The 27,251-nt window shown below is 41.7% G+C and overlaps 1 protein-coding gene and 1 long non-coding RNA gene across 3 annotated transcripts in view; one reads left to right on the forward strand and one right to left on the reverse strand.

The window, feature by feature from the left end:
* LOC144458452 (uncharacterized) overlaps positions 1-27,251 on the reverse strand; it is a 206,682-nt gene that overhangs the window by 155,089 nt on the left and 24,342 nt on the right. The window lies entirely within an intron of this gene.
* The window catches only part of LOC117247991 (cGMP-dependent protein kinase 1), a 154,190-nt gene that overhangs the window by 94,144 nt on the left and 32,795 nt on the right, over positions 1-27,251 (forward strand). For both annotated transcript variants that reach the window (XM_033612694.2, XM_033612693.2), the window contains exons 4-7: positions 5,306-5,411; positions 10,937-11,000; positions 20,131-20,208; positions 23,121-23,215. In XM_033612694.2, the coding sequence (XP_033468585.1) occupies positions 5,306-5,411; positions 10,937-11,000; positions 20,131-20,208; positions 23,121-23,215 (343 nt within the window). The remainder of the gene's footprint in view (positions 1-5,305; positions 5,412-10,936; positions 11,001-20,130; positions 20,209-23,120; positions 23,216-27,251) is intronic.

Below are 27,251 nucleotides of genomic sequence, written 5' to 3' on the forward strand. Positions count from 1 at the left end.
CAGGGCATGACGAAAGTATATAAATTACAACATGGTGCAACACCAGCACAACAGAATCTGGAGCAACTGGCCTTCACTCATGCTCCATACACATTTTCCCAAAGGTCGTACTTATTGTCAGACCTCTATTGGATTGCATTTAATTGCATTACATTAATGTGTTCTTGTTTTTTTGTCTACCCCCTCTATATACATTATACACTTGCATGTACAGTCCATTGCATAACTGTTAGAGCCCCAATTATCATCCCACTGGAGCAACACACTGCCCAATTCCTCAAAACCTTTCACAGACAACATCCTTGCATCTCTCGAGCACTGCCTGGGGCAACCCATGAGCATTAAGACATTCATCTGCGAACTCACAGGATAACTAGCTCCCTGAGTCTCACCGCAATTTAGACAAGGCTCCGAATAATACGTTTACCTACTGCGGTGCGCTGCAGGCTCCCTACATATCTTATTTCCCAGTGCCCCACACTCCCACACGCCACAACACTCCATTGCACACAGCATAGTGACGTCTAACCTCCCACTCATGTTGCTCTGGGGTCAAATTAGAAGGCTACTCTAATAATTTCTCTCTGGACCTATCTCCATATACTGGGTTTGTTAGGCTCTCAGTCCGCCTCGGAGTAATTTGTCCACATCACTACTACAGCAGTAACCTTTCCGATTAAGTAAGACATAACGAGATTCAGATATGGTGTTATTTCTTTGAAAAAGTGCCCTTGGAAAGCTTGAAAAAGGAGAAAAATAAAATACTGTGAACATGTTTGTCTGCTATCAGTGTTCCAATCCACAATGTATAGATTTACATTTTTACTTCAAATGACTGATTACTGTTCATTTGTGCGTGCCTATGTATATGTGCAGCATGTGTGCATCTATCTACGACATCCTTGTGTGTATCGGATATCTGTGTGTGTCTGTACAGGATGTCTGCATATCTGCGTATCCACACATCTGTGTCTGTATACATGCCTACGTCCTGCTGTGTGTTTTGGAGTTCCCACTCCAAGAAAGTGTCTCTAACTAAAAACAGCGTCAGGCTGCATAATGAGGGCATTTCTCCTGTGGTTTGGCCCTATTTTAAAGTGCTGCCAAACTCTCGGTCTGCAGAGAAAGATTGCAGTGTCTGTAGGGGTGCGTTCACCCACTTATATGTCCATAATTACCTGGAATATGTGAGTTTGTGTGCTAGCACAGGTGTTCATTTTTGTGTGTGTTATCTCAGACAGTACTTCAAGTCATTTCAAGAGGTTGGCGGTAGGATGGTGTCCATGGTTTGGTTTAGGCAACAAAACGTCTTGGTTATGATTAGGAAAAGATAATGAATTTAACTAAAGCAACACCCAGCTCTGAGTGGCACAAATGCTGCAACCAAGGTTGTCGTTGGTTGGTTTTAAACCCTTGTCTCCTGGATCAAAGCAGTTTTGTGTCACTGAAAAAACAACCGGCTTTGAGTAGCACAAACGCCACTTTCGAGGATGTTGTTGTTGGTGTGTTTCAAACATTGGTCTTCTGGGTCAAAGCAGTGGCATGTCATTAAAATACCAACCAGCTTTGAGTGGCACAAATGCCACAACCAAGGTTTTTGTTGGTTAGTTTTGAATGCTTGTTTTCTGGGTCAAAGCAGTATTGTGTCACTAAACAAAGCTTTGAGTGGCACAAACGCCACTTTCGAGGTTATTGTTGTCAGTGTGTTTCAGACACTGGTCTTCTGGGTCAAAGCAGTGGTATATCGCTAAACAAATCAACCGGCGTTGAATGGCACAAACGCCAAAATCAGTATTGTTGGTTGGTTTCAAACACTGGTCTCCTGGGCAAAAGCACTGGTGTATTGCTAACAAAAACTCACCCAGCTTTGAGTGGCACACAAGCCAAACCAATATCATTGTTTGTTGGTTTTTTGTTGGTTTCAAACACTGGTCTCATGAGTCAAAGCAGTGGTGTGTCGCTAAAAAAAACAAACGGCTTTGAGTGGCACAAATGCCACAGCCGAGGTCGTTGTTGGTTGGTTTCAAACACTGGTCTCCTGGATCGAAGTCCAGTGTTTTCTTGGAGCCTTCCACCTCCACTCCCACTCACCCTGAGCAGACTTTCACGCTCTTTAAACTATGTCCATTGCTCTAAGCATGTAGTAACGATGTGGATGAATGGAAATCCCCTCTCTGCACAAAAATGTCCTCACTCTCATGAGGTAAACCTCGGTACTTAAAAGGATAGAATCAAAAGTCAGTGTGCTGTGTGTGTAAGTGACTGGGCATCACAATTATTAACTGTAGTAGTTTCAGATACACACTATCAGGGAATGCCCATTAAACAGCAGGCCCAGGCCTATGACACGCTGATTGCCCATCAGCTGCAGGGGTGCTGCTCTGTAACTAAGCCTGCACTATGACTTCACTGCTGAGGACACCAAACAAAAAATAATTTTCCCATGATCAATAAATACCACACAGTTATTAACAAAAGTGGATTTTATCTTTAACTCTGTGAAGAAGTGTCACACTGGGAGAATGAGATAGAATCAAAAGCTCTTGCAACAGACATGCTCAGACAAAATACCAAGTAGACTGACTCTTATCTGATGAATTTTCTTCTAATATTAATACATGTCCCTGTGGCCACAGCCTTCCTTGGGGATCTCCGGATTTGTTTTGGGGTCAGACTGAAGATTTTCTCTATCTTCTTTTTATTACTCCTCACAGTCTACTGTAAAACTGCACAATTGAAGTCGTGAAGTCGGGATGAGAGCATTTCTTGCAAAAGATAATGATACTGGGAGAAACCCTAAAGTCATTTTGAAATAATTACCATAAACAGCTATTAGCAAAGCACTGAATTCAGGAAGTCACCATATGGTGTGGCTCAGCAAGATGAAATATGGGGTTCTGGCATGTTTTCTTATAAAGTTTCTGCCTCAGCGACCCGATTTCTTCTAGAAAATGGGGATGAATGTGGATATATAATGTGATTCAGGTGTGGGTTAGAGGTCCATCGCGATAATGAAAACCCACATAGCCTGGCTCCAACACAGTCGGCTCTTTGCAACAGAGATCTGTCGAGGTGAAACATATTCTGATCAAAAGTGACTACAGAGCACCTCAGAGAAAGAGCTGTTGAAGCTCAAAACACTGAAAATGGCAAGAAAAGGAATTTCAAAAGACCCAGGCCTCCGTCAATCACCAGCCAGGCATAAAAATGGGGAAAAAACGGAAGAGATTGAGCACCGTTTCTGATCTTTGAAGGACTGGGTATTCTGCAAGGACTGCTTCAAGAGGACTGTACATTATTCAAGGAGGTGTCAAGGAGATGTGGCATAACAGCAAAGTATTTTAGGCATCTCTTACACTGACTACATTCAATTAGAGATGTTCCAATACCATTTTTCCCTCCCAATACCGATTCCTATGTCTTAACTTGCATATTATGTCTTAACTTATATGGATGTTAAATAATTGCTATCAATGTATGGCATGGCTCAGGTTAAACCCTTTGTAAAACATGAACAAATAAATACCAAGAATGAATGCCATAGAACTTTCTTTATTATCTAGTCTGACATTTTGCTTACAGCAAACGTTACATTTTCTTCAACTGTTCTTAAACAGTAGTTGCCAGTGGCCACAACTTGTTGTTTGTGCTGCTGTTTTAAAGCAGCAAATATTTGATTTCTGGGAAAGCTGCTGTTTTATTGGGGTGTGAAACTACTTCAGAATTTATCCATAAATTACATGGTATTGGATCAGTGCATAAATTTGTCTTCTCGCCGAAACCAGATGCAGCATTTTAGGCAGTATCTGAGGCATTTATGATACTGGTTTCGGTATCAAACAACTTTAAATTCTATGTATCTATCCACAATAAGAAAAACACTTAACAATAGTTTGTCATGGTGAAGAGGGAGCAAAGCTTTTGATTGACTGGTCCATCTATGTCCCAACCCTCACCTATGGTCATGAGCTCTGGGTAGTGACCGAAAGAATGAGATTGCGGATATAAGCGGCTGAAATGAGTTTCCTCCGTGGAGTGGCTGGGCTCAGCCTTAGAGATAGGGTGAGGAGCTCAGACATCTGGAGGGAGCTCAGAGTAGAGCTGCTGCTCCTTTGCGTCGAAAGGGGTCAGTTGAGGTGGTTCGAGCATCTGATCAGGATGGTTCCTGGGCGCCTCCTGTTAGAGGTGTTCCAGGTACATCAAACTGGTAGGAGGCCCCGGGGCAGACCCAGAACATGCTGTAGGGATTACATATCTCATCTGGCCTGGGAACGCCTCAAGGTCCCTCAGGAGGAGCTGGAAAGTGTTGCTGGGGAGAGGGACGTCTGGGATGCTTTGCTCGGCCTGCTGCCCCCGCGACCCGGCCCCGGATAAGTGGACGAAAATGGATGGATGGATAAATTTGTCCATGGAAAGAAACTTCAGAGGAAATTGCTCTTCTCCAAAGTATTGCTGCTCTTTTAATGTTTGCATCACATTATCTGGACGCTCAATGGAACAATAAATCTGACAATGCTATATTTAAACTAAAAAAACCTCCTTAACTTCCATCTACTCCATGTGTGGAGAGTTTTATGGTTCGGAGTTGCCTCAGGGCTAGCGCAGATTGTAATCATTGGTTGAATGACTAATTCCAAATTGTTTCAGGAAATTGGACAGAAGAATATCAGGAGTAGCTGTTTGTGATTTGAAACTTAACAACTTTTTTCACACACTTTGATAATTGTCCTTAACGCAAAGAGCAATCAGTGACTCAAGGGCTTTGTCTAATAAAGAAAAAAAAAAGCAAACTTGAGCACAGTCAAGTCAGACTCCTGACCTTAAACCAATTAAAATGCTGTTGCGTGACTTGAAGCAAGCCATCCATGCAAGGTATTCCAAAAACACCAATTATCTCAAACTACTGAATAAAGACTAATTGCCCAGAATACCTCCTGTTTGCTTTGCAGGCCTGTTCAGCAGCAATATTGGATGCTGGTTATTGCAAACAAAAGAGTAACTAAACGTAAAGGTCCACAGATTTCTCCACTCTACTCTCTGAATTGCGATTTCAGTGGTTTTTTTAGTTTAAATTCACCCATGCTTCACGCCATGACACAACTGTGATTCTTCTCACATCTCAAGTTCAATATCAAATGCTTTTAAAGTGCATATGATATTCACTATAGGCTATCCGTATTGTGCATGCATAAAGCTTCAAACTGTTGGGCCTGTATAATGCGCACATGCTGTTTTATTAATCTGTTTGCCTAAGGGTGAAGTCTGACTTTCATGACATTGCTTATGTGCATTCTTTTTTTTCCAGCTCTAACAAATGTGAAGCTGTGGGCCATCGACCGACAGTGTTTTCAGACGATCATGATGAGGACGGGTCTCATCAAGCACACAGAATACATGGAGTTTCTGAAAAGGTGAGGGAGCCTGTAAATTGTCCCACAATGACAGAGAAATGGCCCTGAATAGGGCTTTGATCTGAAATGCAATGAATGAATTAACAAAATGATTTCAGGGGAATATGCGTGAGCTGCTTCTCAGAAGATTACTTACTCCTCATTTTTGGCAAACAAAGTATATAACCCAAAATTAATTACAGATGGGTCACTAAAAGTGTCATTCATCCCTCTGGAAAAATACCTTTTACCTGTATCATCTTTTTTTAATACCCCTGTCTGAAACAGAGAGCCCTACGCCCTAACCACCGGAAGCCTATTATCACTTAAAAGGCCTGCATGGAGTATAGGATAAAAGAAAGACTCATCAAAAGACAGAGGGAGAGCAGTGTGCAGTGATCAAGATGCATGAGATGCAATTACAGTATAAATCTCTCTCGTCCCCTATCTCTGTTCGACTTCCCTGTTTTGCTGTCATCCACTTTGGTCTTCATCAAGTCAATTATGAAAATTATATCACATCTTTCCTATATTTCATACGTCGCTCCATCTTCTCATGACTTTGTTTCAGGGCCCGATATCAGAAGCTGCTCTATTGTCTCCTCACTGTCTCTCATATATGCACTGCCGTGTGTGTTTAAAGGTCTCACATAAAAAAAAAAAGCACACACTCTGCCTAGGATCATTTTTACTGAACTAAGCCTCATGAATCACTGTGATCATGATCAGACCCTGACAGTATTTGACAGAGTTGTTTCAAGCCAGGCAGGAAACCAGTTCCCCTCATCCTCATGCCTTAACTACAAAATAGGTCGTATGCCAATACTTTTCAAAACGACCTATTTTACTGTTCCAGAAATGACTCCTTTTGGATGCTTCCTGCTGTGCAACCTTTAAAGGGACAGTTCACCTCAAAATCAAAACACATATTTTTCATCTTACTTGTATTTATCAGTCTGGATTGTTTCGGTGTGGGTTGAAGATATCTGCAATAGAGATGTGTGCCTTCTCTCCAGTATAATGGAATTAGATGGCACCTGGCTTGAGGTGCTAGAAGCGTCCAAAAATACATTTGTTGGAAAAACTCAACAGCAATGTCTAATCCAGACACTAAAGATAATCCATAGACCTTGTTGTGGAGGTGGCAGTGGCTCAGAGGTAGAGCAGGTCATTCACTAATCGGATGATCGGCAATTCGATCCCAGGCTCATTCCAGTCCACATTTCGAAGTATCCATGGCAACATACTGAACCCCAAAGTACTCCTGATGGCTATTCAATCATTGTGTGAGAGCGTGTGAATGGTTACTAAGTGGCAGGTGGCACCATGTGTGGTAGCCTCGGCCACCAGTGTATAAATTCTTGTGTGAATGGGTGAAAGCAACATGTAGTGAGTGGTCGGAAGACTAGAAAGGCACTATACAAGTTCAGTCCATTTACCATTTGTTGTGAGCAGTTTCATTTGGGAATTATTTTCACTCTACTGAGCTGCACCCGCCAACTGTATCACTGCGCAGAATGAAGCGTGCATCTACTCATGGACGAGAGGTTCATGACAGCGTGAGATGCAAATACTAATGGTGTATCCCTAGGCTAGGCTGTAACGTTAGTTAGCTCAGTATTGCTAGGTGAGCTAGTAGTAGGTACATGCTTCCTTTTGCAAGGCGATGTTGTCGGGTGTAGTTGAGTAGAACTTTGGTGCTCTGGCGCTTTGAGCACCACAAGCCGAGTGCCATCTAGTTCCATTATAATGGAGAGAAGGCAGACATCTCTACGGCTGATATCGCCAACACTTGGCGTGGAGATTAGGTTGACGGGTGTAGTATGGTAGAAGGAAAATAGTTCCTTCCTAAAACCTATCACAACAAGGTGATTTCTGAAAAGACCCATTGCTGTTGAGTTTTTGAAATGTACTTTATTTGGCCCTTTGAGCACCTCAAGCTGAGTGCCATCTAGTTCAATTATCTAGGCAATCTAAGGGTAAATAATCAGAACTAGTTTTGGTTTTTGTAACAGTATAACAATATCATACTTCTTTCTTTGCCTCTCAGTAGACTGTCATTTTCTACAGGAATGCATGATATCGCCAGTTAACAAAACAAAACACAGACTGTTTTACGCATTTGACCGTAATGAAAAATGCTGTTGTATTTCTGGAGCGGATAATCTTCCTGACAGTTTAACAGTCTGTGACATTTGCAGGTCACTTACAACAAAGCCTCCTCAACCTTTGCTGTATCTACAGTACCCTTTGCAATGAAGGGAGACTTTAAAACATATACAACTAAAAATATATGTTTCCACCCAGATATAAAAACACTATTAATCTTGCTTTTCTGTCCCAGGACTGAAGCAGCTATTTTAGTGATAGCTTTGACTAAAAAAAGACATTTCTATCTCTTCACGGAGTATGTGAGCATGTACTGTATGGCAGCTCTTGCCTCCCAGCGGCTCTTATATAACAGTCCAACAGATAAGTAAATATTTAATAGATATACAAATGTATTGCTTGGTTTGGGCTCACTTTGTGTTTGGCTTATAAAGAGGTATCTAGAGAGGGGGAGATCAGAGATTTATAGCATCATCTGTTAATTCACAATATGTAGATAATTATACTTCTGTTTTGTTTCCGAGAAGCAGATCTAATAAAAGAGCTGTAGCGTAAGAACAAACACATGCTGGTCCCTGAGTCTCCAACCCACTGTTAAACTGCTGTGAAATTATATATTTGCTCTCACAAGTTGTGGAGGTGGAACACAGAGAAATCCCACATGCTATAACATACGGGAAGTGATTGTGCTTGTGAAAACCTTTTTTTTATACCCTCTTTTTAGCATGTAGGTGAAATTGCTCAAACACATTGCTCCGGGAAGAGCAGCTGCAGACGTAGTGTCTAATGAACTGAGAAACATAACCTGGAGTTACAAAATGTGACACGTTCTCACTACCAACTCATCAAATATGGCAGCTTGGTAGTGGCCCTTTGCTTCAAATTATGACGCTCTAGGTAGCCTTCTATGACAACTTTGGACATGTCAATTTCTGCTTGCTGTGTGCTTCAGTGTCCTTTCAAAATAAACTTGCGTATTCACAAGAAACATAGGTTTACGCACCAAAACTACTTGGTTAGGTTTGGGGGAAAAAACAGCAACTCAACATTGACTTTTAAAGCCTGTTCACACCTGATATTAACATGTGTTTCAGTGATCCAAACACAACTGGAAAGCTGAGACACATCTCAGTTTACATCTGTGCCTTGTATCCTGCGTCTTCAGCTGACCATTTGGGTTCAGATTTCATTACTGGCTACATCAGTTTAAAGGGCCCTGCACACAGTTATTACGTTCACCATACTCTCGCTAACTGCTCGCTAGCATGCTTGCCAATCATTTTACCAGCTGTGTAACAGCCGAATTCAACATGTCTCCTTCAATGGGGCAAAACGATGGATGGTCAAGCAACATTTTGTCCAACTTGTCTTGAAATGGGCAAGTTACAGAGAGTGAGCATGCTGTCACCAAACAACCACCACGTCCTGTACTGACATATCTTCCTGTTACATACTTGTCAGGGAAACATCAGGACGCATTGGCATTTACACTGTAAAAAAATAAGTGGTCAGATGTGTCCCAGACCACCTCAGCAAGTGGTTTGAGTGATTGGATCACAATGCGTCTTTGCAGTCCTTTACAGTTAATTTAGTGCTGTCCACTTCTGATTGAATCACCCAAGACACATGTTAATACCAGGTGTAAACAGGTTCTTAGTTTAACATGAACTCCAGTCTCCTGGGTGAAAAATCCTGTGTTTGTTTGACCAATCCACCACCTGTCCCTCCTATTTATTTGACCTTTTACTTAATTCTACTTGACTTAGACCCACTGTCCTCATTCCTGGGCACTGTTTGTGCCACCTAGTGGTAGTAAGAGCGCAACACACTAATCCATTTAAAAACAAGATGGCAGCCATCTCTGCCAAGTCAGTCTGCAGCCGATCCCGACACAAAAGAGGACAAGGTCCAAAACCTGATCAGATTTAATGGTTGAAACTTGTTTATTTTTGATTAATAATGTTTGCAGTTTGAAGATAAGACACAGATAATTAGGAAGTACTCATTTTGGGACATTCGTTGACAATGTTTTGTATTTTATACTTACTAGGTCCCACTGATCCCTAATGGCTAGGTGGAATTAAAAATGCATACCAATCAAAAGTTCCCAGGAGGTTATACAACATAATTTCCGCAGATGAGTTTATATTGGAGCATAGTGTGTCTCATAAAGACAAAGGGCGCCCTGTTCATCAGAATTACATGCAGGTGGCCACTGACCAAGCTCCCATATTTGATGCCATGGGATTGAGAACGGGTTGCAAAATGCATATTGCTTTGAAGTGATATTTTTGAAGGTTTGTGAGCTATATTAACTCCTCACTGCCCTCTTCCACCGAAGATAAAAGTCTTGCTATAAGGCATGGAATAAAAGCAGGCAACCATCTGCCCAATGATTTGTGAAATGGCACAGGAAATGAGCATGGGGAAGCATTGATCAAACCCCTTCATCAAAGAAGGGCCTTTTTTTTATAAAGTTTTTCGAGGTGTTTGTGAGATTAGTACAGAAATTATTAAAGGTCGTCCTATATGCTTTCCTCACAGTCACACAGAGCCATGAGTGTAACCATGTTAGCTTCAAATTATCAAAAACACAACATCAGTGAAACCGCACTTCCCCATTGGCCTTGTATAATTAATTTCCTGTAACACAATTAAGATGTTGGATTGGAAATTTACCACAACAGAGGCTTTTTGTTCGTGTCAACAGCCTTGCAGCTCCAGGGAGTGAAACTCCATATGTTTCATGTAGAGCAGGGTCATCCGTTCACTGCCTGGCTGATTAACTAGTGCCTCTGTCGAATAAGCAACAGCACAAGGATGAACACGGTGGCTAGGGCCCGGGTTGGGGGGCCAAGACAAGATGGTTCAGATTACTGTAATAAAGCATGAAAAATGAGGGGGAAGAGGGAGATGGAGAAACAGAGAGGGAGAGAGAGCGATGATATGGGGAGATAAGTCCTTTGTTCACCAGCAGGGGTTATTTTCTCTCCTCCTTGATAAACATTGAGCCAGTTTTATTTAGTAGGCTTGATAACACGCAGATAGCGTTCATTGAGGCTGCTGGGAAGCAAACGGAACAAACATCAGAGCCTCATACGGGCGCATTCAACCTCAGGATCAGCTGCCCTGCTGTGTAACCAGACACGTTGCCCAGTTTGTGCTTAAATATTTATATCCACGTACTGTAATACAATATATACAGGCCAGCTCCTGTGGCATATTATTGATTTTTATGTGTTCCTGTTGCCTATATGTTGTCCACTTCAGATCAAAGGTCAGCTACAATACTGGTCACCTCTTTCATAGCCAAGACTGTGCTGCCATTTACACTGCATTCTATCTTTTTTTTCTGACAACAAAATACTCAATCAGTAATATATGCACTATGAACCTATTCTTGGATCTAAAAGCCTCCTCTTTTCTTTCTCCCGCAGCGTTCCCACATTCCACGGCCTGCAGGAAGATATTCTGAGCAAGCTTGCCGATGTCCTTGAGGAGGTAAGTGCCTTGTTCCAAAGCCTGTGGCATCTGCAGCACAAAGCAGATGTCACAAGCCTACTCCACACATCCTAATGGATTTCCATACATTCACTTTCTTTCACTGAAGTGAGAGCAGGGCGCCGGGAGGGGATTCAGGAGATATTGATCCGGTGAAGGCAGGTGAAGGGTGTTTTTTTTTTCCTGGGGTGTGCACAGTTGGGATTTCAGACTAAGTGTTGCTCTTTAGTATGTGCTCAATGTGATGATGTTGATCTAAACGGTTCACCTACTAACTGACAGTTAATTTCATGAAGCTGTTCCAGCTTTCAAGGGTGGTCAAACAATCTAAGCATGCTGAGGCATACTGTAATCCATTTTATTTAATAATGCAGGGTGACATCTATATTGACTTAAAAGTCAGCGTAGTAACCAACTGTCAGCACTTCATAGTTTTAAAGTAAACAAACTTTTTTCAAATTTCCATAATGAAATATAAACCGATGGAAGTCAACAGATGACTGAAAGGCAGATAAACACATTTAATAACCTGAAATCCTACGGCACGTTTGCAAAACGGTCAGCAATTGTGACAAACGATTCATCATAATTGGACTAAAACATTCAAAATCATTATTACGTCCCTTTAACTGTTTCCTTCACGCTGGTGACTGTGCATTTTGAGATGTGTCTCACTATCACATTTTCTACCCATCTGCACACCACTTCGTTTGATGTTTCTTTCAGCATAATTTAGTTATGCAAATACATTCTCATTTACACTTTTGATGTGTGCTGCTAACATTGAGGCTGTCAATATGTTGAATTAGATTCCAATATGGCATCGGCCTTCTTTTTAGGTTATTCACTGTCACTGACTGTACATGTGCAATCGTTATGTAACTAAGATGAATAAGTTCAAGATCATTTTGCTTTTGAGAAGAGATAAAGGACATGAACTGATCAAAATTATTGCTGTTTTTGTTATCTTGAAACAGCAAATTTGTCAAACAAGCAACTGCAAGGACAAATTTAACCTACAAAATTGGGACCTTTTTTTTTTTTTTTTTTTTTTAGATATTTACACATTAGTGATTACATTGACAAGAAAATAAAGAAAAATATGGCCACAGAAAATGAACTACTCCAAATATTTACCACAGCATTTGAGAATAAACCTTATAAAAAGGTCATTTCAAAACTGTATTTTAGGTCTTCAACAACTGAACAAGGAAAATGCATTTACAGTTAAATCAAGGTGGGAAACTGAGGGAAAGCTGACTATCACACAAGGGGAATAGGAAGAGATATTTAGACAACAATGGAAAATGACAAGCTCTCCATCCTGGGGAGAATTTGGTTGGAAGAATGTCATGCGTTACTTTTGTACTCCTGCCCAGAAAAAATCTTTACAAACCCAAATGGACTGTTGGCGATTGCATGGGAATAAAGCAGCAAATCAATTCCATATCTTCTGGCGGTGCCCTTTGGTTGCTCCATTTTGGACTAAAATTCATGGCATTCTTGAAACGGTTTCCTCGACCAAAATAACCTTTAATTTTGAACTGATGTACCTGATTAGTCTGAAGGAACTCAGATGAAGAAAAAAGGATAAATATCTGCTGAGAATACTATTGGTGGCATGTAAGAAATCCTTAACCAAGAAATGGCTGAAAAAAGATATGCCTAGTGTTGATGAATGGATTGACTTGGTTCATAATATCTATGTAATGGGGAGATTGACTTTCAATCTGAGAACCCAGAAGGACATTTTTATTGAGAACTGGACAAAATGGGGGCGGCACGGTGGCGTTTGCATGTTCTCCCAGGGTCAGCATGGGTTTTCTCCAGGTACTCCAGCTTCCTCCCACAGTCCAAAGACATGCAGGTTGGGAATAGCTTTATTGGTGACTCTGAATTGTCCATAGGTGTGAATGTGAGTGTGAATGGTTGTTTGTCTCTATGTGTCAGCCCTGTGATAGTCTGGTGACCTGTCCAGGGTGTACCCTGCCTCTAGCCCAATGTCAGCTGGGATAGGCTCCAGCCCCCCCGCGACTCTCAAGAGGATAAGCAGTTACAAAAATGGATGGACGGACAAAATAGCTGGTATATGTCTCAAACATTAGATCTGACTTTGTCTGATAAGTACTAGAAACCCTGTGATGTGACTTTTAGCCCTCCACTGTATGTTATGTTTATCTTTTTTCCTTCTCAGTTGGTTCTGGATTTTGTTAACATTTTATACTGCTTCTATAAACCAATAAAACGAGAATGACAAAAACAAGCAACTGCAAAAACCTGCAATCAGTTCCTGAAACACTGAAACCACAGAGAAGAATGAAGAGCACATTCAGTGTCCCATTTCATCAGTCATTACACTGACCAAAGTGGATTGACTGACCAGGCACAAAGGACATGAATGTATGCTAAACAGGCTAAACAAATTACCATAACGTCACATTTATAAACTGGACTGTGCTGGATTGTGCAAGGGTTTCTATTCTTCTGGTCACTGATTGTGAAAGAGACGGTTCTCATTTGGCCAGCATGTTATCAAATCATCTTTGCATCACTTCATCATAGTGAAACTTGAAGGAATAATATTTGATGTACCCATGTAATCAGTGACGCTTTAAGGTGGAAAGAAACGGTTGGGCAAAACTACTTTGGAGAAATGCAAAACCAGAAAATTGCACAATTTTACATAATGTGCTATTTCATATTTCCCACACAGTTTAACATGGGTGATAATCCCACTGAGCACATAGTTTTCCTGCTCTCCTCGTCTTGCTGTTACAGTGCTCAATCACCCATTTGCATGTGCCGTATGCGCAGTGTGGGTATGTTTGCTCTGTCGGAGGAGCCCAATTTCACCACGTTGTCCTGCTGGTTTCATGTTTTGTCATCCTCTCAGAAAAATGCTCCTAAAAGGCCTGTTGTTGACCAGGCACCATTTCATCTGAATAACACATGTAGAGCAGAAACAGCTTCTTCTCTGGCAGGCTAACAGTTCACCATTTTGTCCTGGAGAATCACTCTACATTACATCTGCTTATTGTTACAAGAGGTTTGCTTTAGAGGAATATCCCGTGGCTGGTGGGCCCTGAGGTATTTGATCTTCATATTCAAAATGCAGACTTTCAAATGTGTGCTGTAGAAGATCATGCACATTGTTCATGGTGATCACTAGGGCTGCCCCTAATAGTCGACCAAACATTAGTCGACCAGAAAGGTCATTAGTCAGCAAGATTTCTTTGGTCACTTAGGAGCTGCGCCTTGTCAAAATAAATCAAAACCTATATGACTCAACAGTGTGGGAATTTAATTTGAAAGGACAAACACAGGAGGAGGCCACACTCAGCAGTCAGGTTACAAACCAGTCACAGCCGACAGATATATTTTCCTTCTTCCGTAAATATTCAGTCTGATAAATACGGCAAAGTTGATCATGTTAGTGCAGGGCTACCCAGAGCTTTACATCTGTCCCACAGACGATAGGCCTACACACTTATAAACAGCTCCTGGAAGAAGATCAGCTCTGCACTCTGGATTTCAGGTAAACAGGCTATACGATGCTTGTTAAGGTTGCTTAGCAACGTCAGACACAACTTGCTGCAATGCTTTTGAAAGCTGGCACAGAAAAGGCACAAGAGTAGCACCCAGCACCCGGCCTTGCATTTTCCAGGTGGTTAAAGACATGGCATGTGTACGGCCCCTAATTTCCAGGGCTGGTACCTGCGGTTATTCCACAGGCTAGTTAATAACATGTCGAGCAGGAAATCACAAGTGTGGGATCATTTTGAGAAGGTGAAGGACGAACCCAAGGTGATATGTAAACTCATCTTCATTGGTCGACTAAAAACATGACGTATCATCTGAAACATGTCAGTAGCTACATGCCCATTAGCCACTTAGCACAATCATTACTGCTTTGCCCACAGCGTCATTAACAGGCGGCTCGCTCAGTGTGTGACGTGCACTTGTAGATAAAATATAGGCCTATATTAATGAAGGTTCATTAGTACGGTTTTGTATTTCTCTGTAATGTAGCACAGTGTTAACAATGTTACTGATATTATTCCTTCTCACACATTCAACTCAAACCATTGTGTTGCCCCACCCAAAATATATAACTTAGTAATTACATTTATATTGTAAACATACAGGCGACTAGTTGACTAATGGCAATAAATGATGACTGTTGGTCGACTAGGAAAATATAGGGGCAGCCCTAGTGATCACAGTTACTATCTTCTTTATAAGAAATATTTTTGACTACTATTAGCAAATGACAACAACAGTACTTGGCAAACAGCCAATCAAATTGCAATGGGGCAACAAGTAATCAATCCCACATGGCATCAAATTTGTGCCATCCATTTTCATTTTCAAAGGCTTTGGGCACTGTTGTTTTCCCACGCTCAGGGCACTTGACATTGCAGCACGAGGCTTCCCACTTATGTTAACAGCCTCTTGAGCCAAGCACAATTAAAAAAGCATTTTAAAACTATTATGTCCAGCCACTGACCTTAAATTGCAGAATAATGATAAATAGCAGCGGCAACTGAGGCTGTATTGGACTGTGCAATAATCCAGAATTACTTCTTGGTATCACTGAAACAACCAGTTTTCTGGAGGTGGGGCCACATGTAGAAATAATGACCCCAGGTAATATAAAAAGTTTACTTGGCGCAGCAACTTGATAAACATAAACATAGTTGTCATGACTGTATGCTTTACATGAGTAGAGAACCACTGTTCATCATTTATTCATTGATAAATACTGATCAATATCTCACCACTGCAAAATTGCAAATCCCATAGCACAGTGTTTGTGACTTGGTCCATGGTGGTACCATAATCTATTATTTATACTATGATCGATAATAAGTACATTATTTAAAGCATAGATTGTACCACAGTACAAAGACCATCACAGTTTGCAACTTTTCAGTAAGTTATATAAGTAATACTGACGATAATTCGGAGACCTCACAGGTAAAAAGGTTAGCAGGGTGAAGATGTTACTCAAGAGAAGCAGTTCAGTTCATCTGGTTCAGTCAGATGGGGTGTCAAAGGGCAGGACAGCCAAGAAAAGGAAATCTATTAGTTTACACATAACCACTTCCATGGCGAAGGACAACTCCATCAAGGAAAAGAAAGAGGTTGAAGGAAAGTACATTGGTAGAGGGAGGCTGCGAGCTATGCAACCCACATCAAAACACTGAGCGGCTGAATTGGAAAGTGTCAAATGGGGGAAACATGGCTTAAGGGTAATGCAGGCAAACATAAAGCAGTGTTTCACAGATTTGGGGTTTTCAAGACTTCTTTTGGTGCTTTAATCTGAAATATTTTGACAGCACATAAAAACAAGCCTGTAACAAACACCCCTAGTGACCTACAGTCTTATCAGACAACCTTCACATCCCTGTGATCAAATCCTCTTTAACCAGAGTGCAAACTATTTTGCCAGCAATTAAATTAATGAGATAATCATTTAGGCTCAGTGCAGGGATGACATTTGTAAGTGAGCTGAGAGAACACACACAATGTTAACCCTCCGAAAATTAGATGTATGGCATGGCATTCTGATGCCTATAAATCTACTCTGATTAATGTGTTTGCACTATTGACTGAGGGAGATATTAGTGGTGGGAGGGTGACTGAATTTGTGTTTATTAGCTTCATAGACTGTTGACTGCTGCCACCCCATAATCAGCCAATCAGTGGAGCGAGGTATTTGTCTTGGCCCATCCAGGGTTTCATCTATTTTTAGACATAAGTTAATGTTTTCCCTGTACGTGCAGAGGTAGTGCTGCAGTCAAGACTATCTAAATCGAGACCAAGACATGGCTGAGATCAAGTATATCAAGTATATCAAGACTGAGACAAGAGTTTGAGGGGTTAAGACTATGTCAAGGACGAGACCAAGGCAGGGCGAGACCAAGTCAATACCAAGACCTACACCACATGACACACTTAGAATAATATGTGGAACATGCAAACCATAAGCACTCCTTAAATTGACCTGAAAAATCCACATCCCCAAAAAAACATCCATAGAAAATGTTATTCACATATACAGGATTTCCCCACACATTTTCATGGACAAAATTTCCAAATTTTACCATGACTTTTCAAGGACCCGTGATCAAGAATTACTTTTTGTCTTGGCCCACTTGCTACACCCTTTGATGAAAACTCACAGTTTCCACAATAAAGCATCATCAACGTCTTATGGCTTATTTGACCAAGTTTGAGGTGGATCTGGTCAACTTTGTAGGAGATGTACATCAAAGTCGAAAACATGACATTTCTTGTTGTCAGTAGGGGGTGCTATATTTATCACTAATTATTGACATGTAGATGTGTTCAGGGCGGGACTGTCATCAATCCTGTGAAGTTTGGGCAAGATTGGACCATGTATGCTGGAGTTATAAACTACTTCCTGTTTTGTGGCGAGACACCTAAGTTTGACGCCATCCCACAGTCACACGGTTTGACTAAAATTCAAGCTTTGAATAACTTTTCTTCTTCATGGTCTTGGGGTGGGACAAACAGAGGTTTGGAGTCAATCGGATGAAATCTCTAGGAGGAGTTCATTCATTTAGGACCCCTGGAAATGGCCAAAAATACACCAAAATTGCACAGTAAATTAAAAATGACCGACTTCCTGTTGGGTTTAGAGCATGCCTCCAAGAGGCTTTTTTGTATGTCTTGTTACAAAGCAGCTTTGGGGGCTCCAACGTCGAAATTGAATATGGGGCGCTACTAAGCCATTTTTTAGCACCTGAGATGTGTGTCCGACACAACAAAATTCCATGACTTTTTCAAGACTTTCATTGATTTTGACTAATTCAATTACTCTTCAAGGTCTGGTAATTGTGATTGTCAAATTCCATGAGTTTTCCAGGTTTTCCATGATCGTGGGAATCCTGTATACCCTGTGTGTTTGTGTGTATTAAGACCACTTCAGAGCCAAAACTCCAAACAAGATGAAACTGTTTAAGAACATTGCAGACAAAACGTTGCAGAGGTGTGAACTGGCCCGTCTCAGCTCGACTCAGGCTGATGTGTCACCTGCGACTCATCAAGTAGCCAGCTGCTAGAAAACAAGTCACGTCACCTGTTTCAACAGCCAATCAGCTCGTAGCAAAGTCAGCTGGCCAAGTCAGTTACAAACTGTCTGCAGATGGCATGTTTGGTTACTGTGGCATTCTCAGACAACAGCCCTCCGTTCCTACAAAGCCTGAGTCCATCTACGTTCCCAACGTATGTCAGTCTTGGTCTTCACAGTGTGTCACTGTCTGTGTGCATGTCACCAACACATACACATTGACTGATTAATCAGCACTTGTTATTCAAATTACTGTTGCGTATTTATTATGAATGCGGTCCATCTGGAGCTCGTTTTGTTTTTGCAGTTTCATCACTACTAGAAATGCACCTGTTGCAAGTATCTCACTATCACTAACGTCATTCATATTTTAAGATGCTACAGATGATATTCAGTTACAAAATAACCCTGAAAAGCTGGAGGTTAGAGCTGAAGTACAGAGAGTTGTTTCTATGGAGATGATACAGTCTCGTCTAGTCTCATTGATGGAATCTGGCAGATTTTTAGAACACTGCAGACCAGTGCATTGCAGGTAGTTGCAAGTTTCAGCTCATCTCATTGTGAACTGAACTGAAGTGTACCACAAAAAATGCAACTGCTAATAACAGAATTTGAAGCAGGGAGTTTTACATCAAATTACAGTAATGATTTCAACAAATAAATCAGACAATGCTCAGGCAATTTAGTGAAGTCACTGCAGTTGTGGTCATGACTGGTCTTGAAATAAAACCTAAAGTCCTCTGTCTGAGACCGAGACAAGACCAAGAAAAATGCGAGACGAGACCGAGCCCTTCAGAAAGTGATCTTGAGGCCCATCCTGAGTACTACAACATTGTACAACGCTGTGCAGAGGTCCTACAGGTTGGTGGTGCTGGGTCACATAGTAGTTGAATCCATCCAACTGCCCTGTGTCTTGCCCTCTACTATAATAATAGATAATTTTGGCCTGCGATTGATTTTTGATTAGATAGACCAGAATTTTTTTTTGCAGTTCTCCTCACCTTGAGGACAAGCTTGAGAAAAAGCTCCACATAGAAATGCATAGACCTGTACTGCAGCCTATTAATACCAAGAAGTTCTGCTTTTGAGTGATGCACAGCAGACATGAAATGCGTACGCGCCGCTCAGTGTGAAGTAAGATGTGAGGTACCGTTTCCTCGGTGAAATGGTGTGAGAATAGAAACCTGGCAAATGTCAACTGCAGCGCTGAGTGTGCTTATAATCTAACAGGAAATAGTGAGCTCTGTCTTCAGTCCAGACTCTGTGCAGCATCTTTTGTAATGTGCTGGTAAAGTGAAAATCCCACCAGGACTTGAATCATGAAAAACAAAAAGTGATGCATGTTAGCCCGAGGTCCGCATCAGGGTTTGTTGGTATGGTCCTGTAGATCATTTAAAGCTTTATATCTGGTTTTCCATGTAGCACCAGAGATTTTTCACATCATATTAAGTTATGTCACAACTCACGAATCACTTCACCATACAGCTCAGAGCAAATGCATTCCTTATCTGGCCCTGAAGGTTATTTTCAACACAGGATGTAGGCGTGTGTGTGTGAATGTGTTTCTCTATCTATATGTGTTGTTAGACCAGCGACCAGTCCGGAGGTTGTGCTTCAGCAACGCTGGGATAGGCTCTGGCACTTGTAACCCTGAACAAGATTACCTGGTATAGAAAATGGATTGATGGATGGATTTTATCTGGGAAAAGGGGTGTGATTTGTCTTCAGATGTGATGCAGTAGTATTCAATTATTCACTCATATTCTTTACCTGCTCATTCTTATTCAAGGTCGCAGGACGTTTCCAAGCGCGCAGTGGGTGGAAGGATGAGAGGCACCCTGGACAGCATGCCTGTTGTAATAACGAGAATAAAAGCATCTAATTGCAATTTATCTCCCTGCACCCACTTCAGCCTTACTTCCTCTGAAGAGTACATTTTTGTCTCTGGAGAGAAAGGGCTCTCTCCCGATATGAGAAAGGAGCCAGAGAGACATAGTGTGCCTGCATAACACTTCTCTTCTTCTCTTCTGACAGACACATTATGGAGATGGAGAGTACATCATCAGACAGGGGGCCAGAGGAGACACCTTCTTCATCATCAGTAAGGGAAAGGTGAGATCCGTGCCCATAGCCTACCACCAGATTAATCATCACACCATCACGGTGCAGGGCATCATGACACACATGGCAAGAGACGCCTATCTCTGAAGCAAAGTGGTAGTATGTTGGGGTGGAAGTTGGCTTTCATCAATCATCTGGAGATAAGGGGGAGGCCGCCTCGGTCATCATCTCGTGCAGATGCTCTGGGAGCATCTAGACAGGAGAATGGAGTCACTTTCATTTCACCTTTCTGTCATCAGCGCTGGCCTTCACACTGAGCACAGATGAGACGCCGTCCACTCTGGCATCAACACTGCTGGTGGCCTTTCATGTGCTCGTATTGTGAACATGCTTTGATGCCACTATTCTTCCTCCTCATTTTCTCCCTGCTCGTCATCCTTATTTTCTTCAACATTTTCCTGATGCTCCTTTCACTGTTCATGTTTCTCATCCACACCTCTTCCTCACCATCATTACATACATTATCAACATTATTCTCTGTGATAACAGTCTTTTAGAGGAGCAGTGTGTAGGATTTAGTGGCATCTAGCAGCGATGATTGCAGATTGCAACCAGTTAAAACTTTTTACTGGGAGCCGAACTATCCACAGATGTCCCCTCCTCTCCAAAAGAAAGAGATAAGGTGATTTTGGCTCATCACAGACAAGCTGCTACCCCAACACCTGCTAATGTGTGCTCACTTTTTTCTCTGATAACTTAAGATCTAGATGTTCAGGAGGTTTTTACTGGGGTGAATTATCTACAAAGGTCTCTTCCTCTGCAAAACAAAAGGATTGGGTGATTTAAAGCGGTAAAAACACTGAATAAAACTGTTTCACATTACCCCATTGACCTGAGCAAATTGGCTTGATTTAGCAACAAAGGAAGAAATTACCCAAAAAATAAGCAAGAAAATTAGTTAAAAAAAAAAAAAGAGAGAAAAAGAAAGTTGGAAACAAACAAATAAGGAAAATACCTGAAGAAACTGCTGAGAAAACATTATAATTCTGTAACATAATTTTAAAATGTAATAATAATAATAATAATAATTATTATTATTATTATAAATGTAGTTTTTCCCTATCTTTTTTCACTTTTTTCTTTTAATTTATTTTCAGTTTAAGTCAGTTTGCCTTTTTCCCCATGTTTTTAAAAGAAATCACACCAACTTCCTCAGGGTTCAATGGTTTAAATACTTGCAAAAGGCATCTGAAAGCAGCACAGGAAAAGTGATGTAGCTCCAGGTGTCAAAGGGTTAAAAAAAAAAAAATCAGTGGTTTTTTTTTTTTCCCCCCAAAACTGCTCGTCAAGGAGGAGTTTCTAACTACAGCAGCCATTACGATGACTCAAAGGCACGAATGCCCCTATCTAGAGCCAATGTTGTTGGTCAGTTCGGGGCAAACTCCATGGACGAGGTCCCACTCCCCATGTGGATATAAATGGCTCATTTTGAGGTAACAAAAACATGATGATTTTTATTTTCAGGTGATTATTAGGGGCGTAACAATATATCGGTCTGGATTGATAAATTGATTCAATGATTCCACTGAATTCAATAGCAGTGATACATGTCTGAAAATATCAAGACATATCTTTAAGATACGCCTTTATTTTGAAATTCCCATGGCACATCTGTGTCACCATTAACATCCAAGCACACCTCCTTCCTAAACATTCAAACAGTGTTGGTGGCCTAGCACCAGGCAGACAGTGGGGAGCAGCCAAGAAAAAGACAATAAGGATATTTACTGATATGTCTCATATTGATCACAGACCCAAGAACTGAATCAGTCAAAATCCTATTGTGGCAGACTTTGTGATATAAGCACGTCACATCATTGTCCAAACAATTGGTATAATGTTTCGTGAGGAAATTTGTGATTTACTAAGTGATTGTACAGTAAAGAAATATACTTACTAAATGCTTCCATGTCTTACTAAATATATCCCTTAAATCCCCACTCATGTCCCAGTGAGTGAGACAAGTTCACTGCATTTTCTATCAGTTCACATGTCCAGGATGTGTCATTGTAAAAGATGAAAATACATTATGTTTCCTGCCTTTTTTTACTGTCTTTTGACCCCAAACAAATACAAACCACTTGACAAGGCCGTCACGACTGCATCACAAACAAATACGCACTGGGACAAAGACATGAACACACGCAGGAACACACACATATGCTGCTGACCTTACCGATGCTTTCCGCTTGGCTTTTTCCACCAGACGGTGCATTTTGTCTAGAGGACATTCCACCAAATTTTGGCATCTCACAACAAACACACAGCCCGCCCTTTGGCCTACACCTCTTACCCCCTCTAAGCCTCTCTTCTTCTTCTCTTTGCTTTTTTGCCTCTATCCTCCCACATGATCATATTACATCGTGTGTAATTACACTGTCACTCAGGTGTTGGCAGCGCTACAGTGCGCCGGTGCTCAATACGCTGCTACACCTGAGCAGAACTTGACTAATGGAAGAAGACAAGATCCTTCATTAGGCGTAACGACGGTCTCCATTCACTTCTTCTAAAATCCACTCAAGTGCCATCACTTTGATTTGTAAAGTCTAGCGGCACAGCACAGTGCCATCGCTCACATGTCATCTGGCTAATGAAGTGGTCAGAGACGCCTCCCAGATCCTCACAGAGATGGCAGTCACCTATTTCTAACAGACTACTCATGCACGGAGATATCTGTCACGGCTGTTTGTAATAGTATGATTAACCTGTCATCGTGAGAACTCATATACGTGTCACTTTCTTTTGGAGTGATGTGTAAATGAAATACTCTCTCCTTCACCTGCCGCACATCCTCACACTGTTATAAGGGACCTCGTCTTTCTTCTCTTGCTTCCTATCTTCCTCCCTGTCACACTGCTCTCTTTAACGCTCCTCCGCCTGCATCTCCGTCCTTTTTTCGCCAGGTTAATGTGACCAGGGAAGACTTGCCCAATGGAGAGCCCGTCTACCTGCGCAGCCTCGGAAAAGGCGACTGGTTCGGAGAGAAAGCACTGCAAGGGTAAGATTGTTCTTAATAACACTGCCTCTTCCAATTTAAATCTTCTGTTCTCCTGCTGTTTCTGTCTCCTTCGCTGTCACCCACTTCCCTTCTTATTTTCACTCGCAACCTTTCTTTAATATCCTCCCTCTTGTACTTAACGTGCATCTATCCTTTCTAATTTGCTATCAGCCAGCCTCCAGCTCCTATCTGTCCCTGTTTTTTTTCCGCCGCTCACTCCTCTTGAGAGGCGTGATAACTTGCCAAGTGTTTGGGAATTCTTAAAGCCGGGGCACGCGTTACACAACTTCAGGCCTGATTTACTGTAGCTGTTCCAGACGCATATTTGAGATGTGACACACATATTCTATCTCTGAACCAAAAAAAGTGTGTTAAGTTTGAGCAGGTGGGAAAGAGTCTGTCATAGAAATCAAAATGCTTTCCATCAGATTAGATGTTTCTGCATCTGAAAATACTGTCGTCTTAAGATTTGAGCAGGTAACATTTCTAAATGATTGGTTATGGAATCACAACAGCAGCCATGTTACCTCCAACCCCCTTCTCGGAGAGTGCAAACGAGGGCACGTACGATTACTGTGGCGTGCTCCTCTTTCTCAAGCTCTATTTTCTGCCCAAACCAAAAGCAAAGAAGTGTCTATGTCGAGCTGACAGTGGAGATCCCCTCACAACCACACCAACCCGTCTGTGCTATATTTTGCACACGGCCATGTCCTGCAGAAACTACAGGGGGAAGAAGTCATTATTTTGAGTCGACTTAATGGGGTTCGACAGTCGTACAGTGTGCTCACAGCTGGAGACTCATTTCATTTAGACAATATTATCTGTGTGCCTCTTTTGTCTTTTCTTTCTCACTTCCTGTCTTGGTTGCCAGAGCATCGTGGTTATCAAGGACATCTCTGTTCTGTCCTTGACTGTAATAATGAATTTTCACCATCTTTTGTGAACAGTTGTCTTAAGTGTGTGAGCACAGCGGCTGTCACTATGTCAACAGAGATAAACATGTATTATGCAGATGTAAGCCAAGCGCAAGTAGTCCCCAGCAAGGGAGTAGGTTTCAATTTGTTATTGGGAAGGGAGACAAATTAAACAGGGGAGGGTTGGGGGTCAAATTTTAAGCATCAAACACTTAATTTTCTGCATTCTGGTGATTTTTATGCAACATTTGTGCCCTTGCTGCATCAATTTATGGTGCAAATTTATTCAGTTTTGTCCAAGTAAAAGTCCTCTTCTACTTTCATGTTTATATTGTGGGGTTATAAGTATCGAGGGGGTTGTGGCCCTTGCGTCCACTGAAAATCTACGCCCCACAGCATTATAAACATCTATGCTATATCAGCCTGTGCCAGGGATTTCTAGCTGTGATGTACTGAAGCATGTTTGAAGTAACCAGGCTGTATATACTGCACGGATCAGATGATTCACAGCCGTTGCTAACATTCGGTGCCATCTGAGCACACAAATACCTCCACCGAAAGAACACTTCAGTGTAATAAAAATATTTTATACGGCTTCTGGCATCAAAGCCCCGTGCCCTGTGGTGATATTTTTACCCTGCTGTTTGTCCTGTCTTGTCATGACTGTGCGCCTCTCTGCGCAATGTATTATTAAAACAGGGGCAGGGCAGAGGTAAAAAATAGTCTGAAGTGTATTGTGTCTGTGAGGGGTCAGGTAGAAGCAGAGAACATATGCACACATGAGAGAACATTTGAATGCGTTGGCCAACAGTGTTAACATGAAAAAAAAAATGGAGAGGTCGCCATCTTGTGGCCGAATGTGAAAGCTGTCAAGCCCTCAACAGGCACAATTCAGGAGCACACAAGCAAGCACTTTAAAATACAAAGAGACTCAAGTTGAACCAAAGAACTATCATGTGAAATATAAAATGTAATCTCATGTGTTGTCAAAACACACACCATAAATCATTTTTATTTTTAGAAAGGAGCCCTCCAGATGCACTATGTGATGTCAGGGTGATAGCTGGCATTGCACAGATGGTTGGGCTTCCCCATATGTTAAAGCTAATGGCCATAGGATATAAAAGATGACAGAGCATTAATATGCATGCAGAACATGTGAGGCATGGGTAGCTTGAACTCCTGGCGGTGGGAGGAGTAGGTGGTTTCAAATAGAAATCTGATCCTGTTACACTAATGGGATGTAAATAGGTGCTGTTTGATGAATGAGAGCATGACACAAAGTACTAATTTATAATGGATCGAGCAGCTGTGCTGCTTTTGTGTCGAATTTTCCAGGAATTCAGTGACTTCTTGAAAGGACGACTGCAAAATATCATACTGATGAGTTTGTATGTGAGCACACACACACACTCACACACACACAGACATACAGTACAGGCCAAAAGTTTGGACACACCTTCTCATTCAATGCGTTTTCTTTATTTTCATGACTATTTACATTGTAGATTCTCACTGAAGGCATCAAAACTATGAATGAACACACGTGGAGTTATGTACTTAACAAAAAAAGGTGAAATAACTGAAAACATGTTTTATATCCTAGCTTCTTCAAAATAGCCACCCTTTGCTCTGATTACTGCTTTGCACACTCTTGGCATTCTCTCCATGAGCTTCAAGAGGTAGTCACCTGAAATGGTTTCCACTTCACAGGTGTGCCTTATCAGGGTTAATTAGTGGAATTTCTTGCTTTATCAATGGGGTTGGGACCATCAGTTGTGTTGTGCAGAAGTCAGGTTAATACGCAGCCGACAGCCCTATTGGACAACTGTTAAAATTCATATTATGGCAAGAACCAATCAGCTAACTAAAGAAAAACGAGTGGCCATCATTACTTTAAGAAATGAAGGTCAGTCAGTCCGGAAAATTGCAAAAACTTTAAATGTGTCCCCAAGTGGACTCGCAAAAACCATCAAGCGCTACAACGAAACTGGCACACATGAGGACCGACCCAGGAAAGGAAGACCAAGAGTCACCTCTGCTTCTGAGGATAAGTTCATCCGAGTCACCAGCCTCAGAAATCGCAAGTAAACAGCAGCTCAGATCAGAGACCAGATGAATGCCACACAGAGTTCTAGCAGCAGACCCATCTCTAGAACAACTGTTAAGAGGAGACTGTGCGAATCAGGCCTTCATGGTCAAATAGCTGCTAGGAAACCACTGCTAAGGAGAGGCAACAAGCAGAAGAGATTTGTTTGGGCCAAGAAACACAAGGAATGGACATTAGACCAGTGGAAATCTGTGCTTTGGTCTGATGAGTCCAAATTTGAGATCTTTGGTTCCAACCGCCGTGTCTTTGTGAGACGCAGAAAAGGTGAACGGATGGATTCCACATGCCTGGTTCCCACTGTGAAGCATGGAGGAGGAGGTGTGATGGTGTGGGGGTGTTTTGCTGGTGACACTGTTGGGGATTTATTCAAAATTGAAGGCACACTGAACCAGCATGGCTACCACAGCATCCTGCAGCGACATGCCATCCCATCCGGTTTGCGTTTAGTTGGACGATCATTTATTTTTCAACAGGACAATGACCCCAAACACACCTCCAGGCTGTGTAAGGGCTATTTGACCAAGAAGGAGAGTGATGGAGTGCTGCGGCAGATGACCTGGCCTCCACAGTCACCGGACCTGAACCCAATCGAGATGGTTTGGGGTGAGCTGGACCGCAGAGTGAAGGCAAAGGGGCCAACAAGTGCTAAACACCTCTGGGAACTCCTTCAAGACTGTTGGAAAACCATTTCAGGTGACTACCTCTTGAAGCTCATGGAGAGAATGCCAAGAGTGTGCAAAGCAGTAATCAGAGCAAAGGGTGGCTATTTTGAAGAACCTAGAATATAAAACATGTTTTCAGTTATTTTACCTTTTTTTGTTAAGTACATAACTCCACATGTGTTTATTCATAGTTTTGATGCCTTCAGTGAGAATCTACAATGTAAATAGTCATGAAAATAAAGAAAACGCATTGAATGAGAAGGTGTGTCCAAACTTTTGGCCTGTACTGTATGCATGATATATAACGCATATCCTTCAAGTCGAGATGAAATAAAAAATGCCGTTTTAAC

Source organism: Epinephelus lanceolatus, chromosome 17 (assembly GCF_041903045.1).
Source record: "Epinephelus lanceolatus isolate andai-2023 chromosome 17, ASM4190304v1, whole genome shotgun sequence".
Lineage (NCBI taxonomy): Eukaryota > Metazoa > Chordata > Actinopteri > Perciformes > Serranidae > Epinephelus > Epinephelus lanceolatus.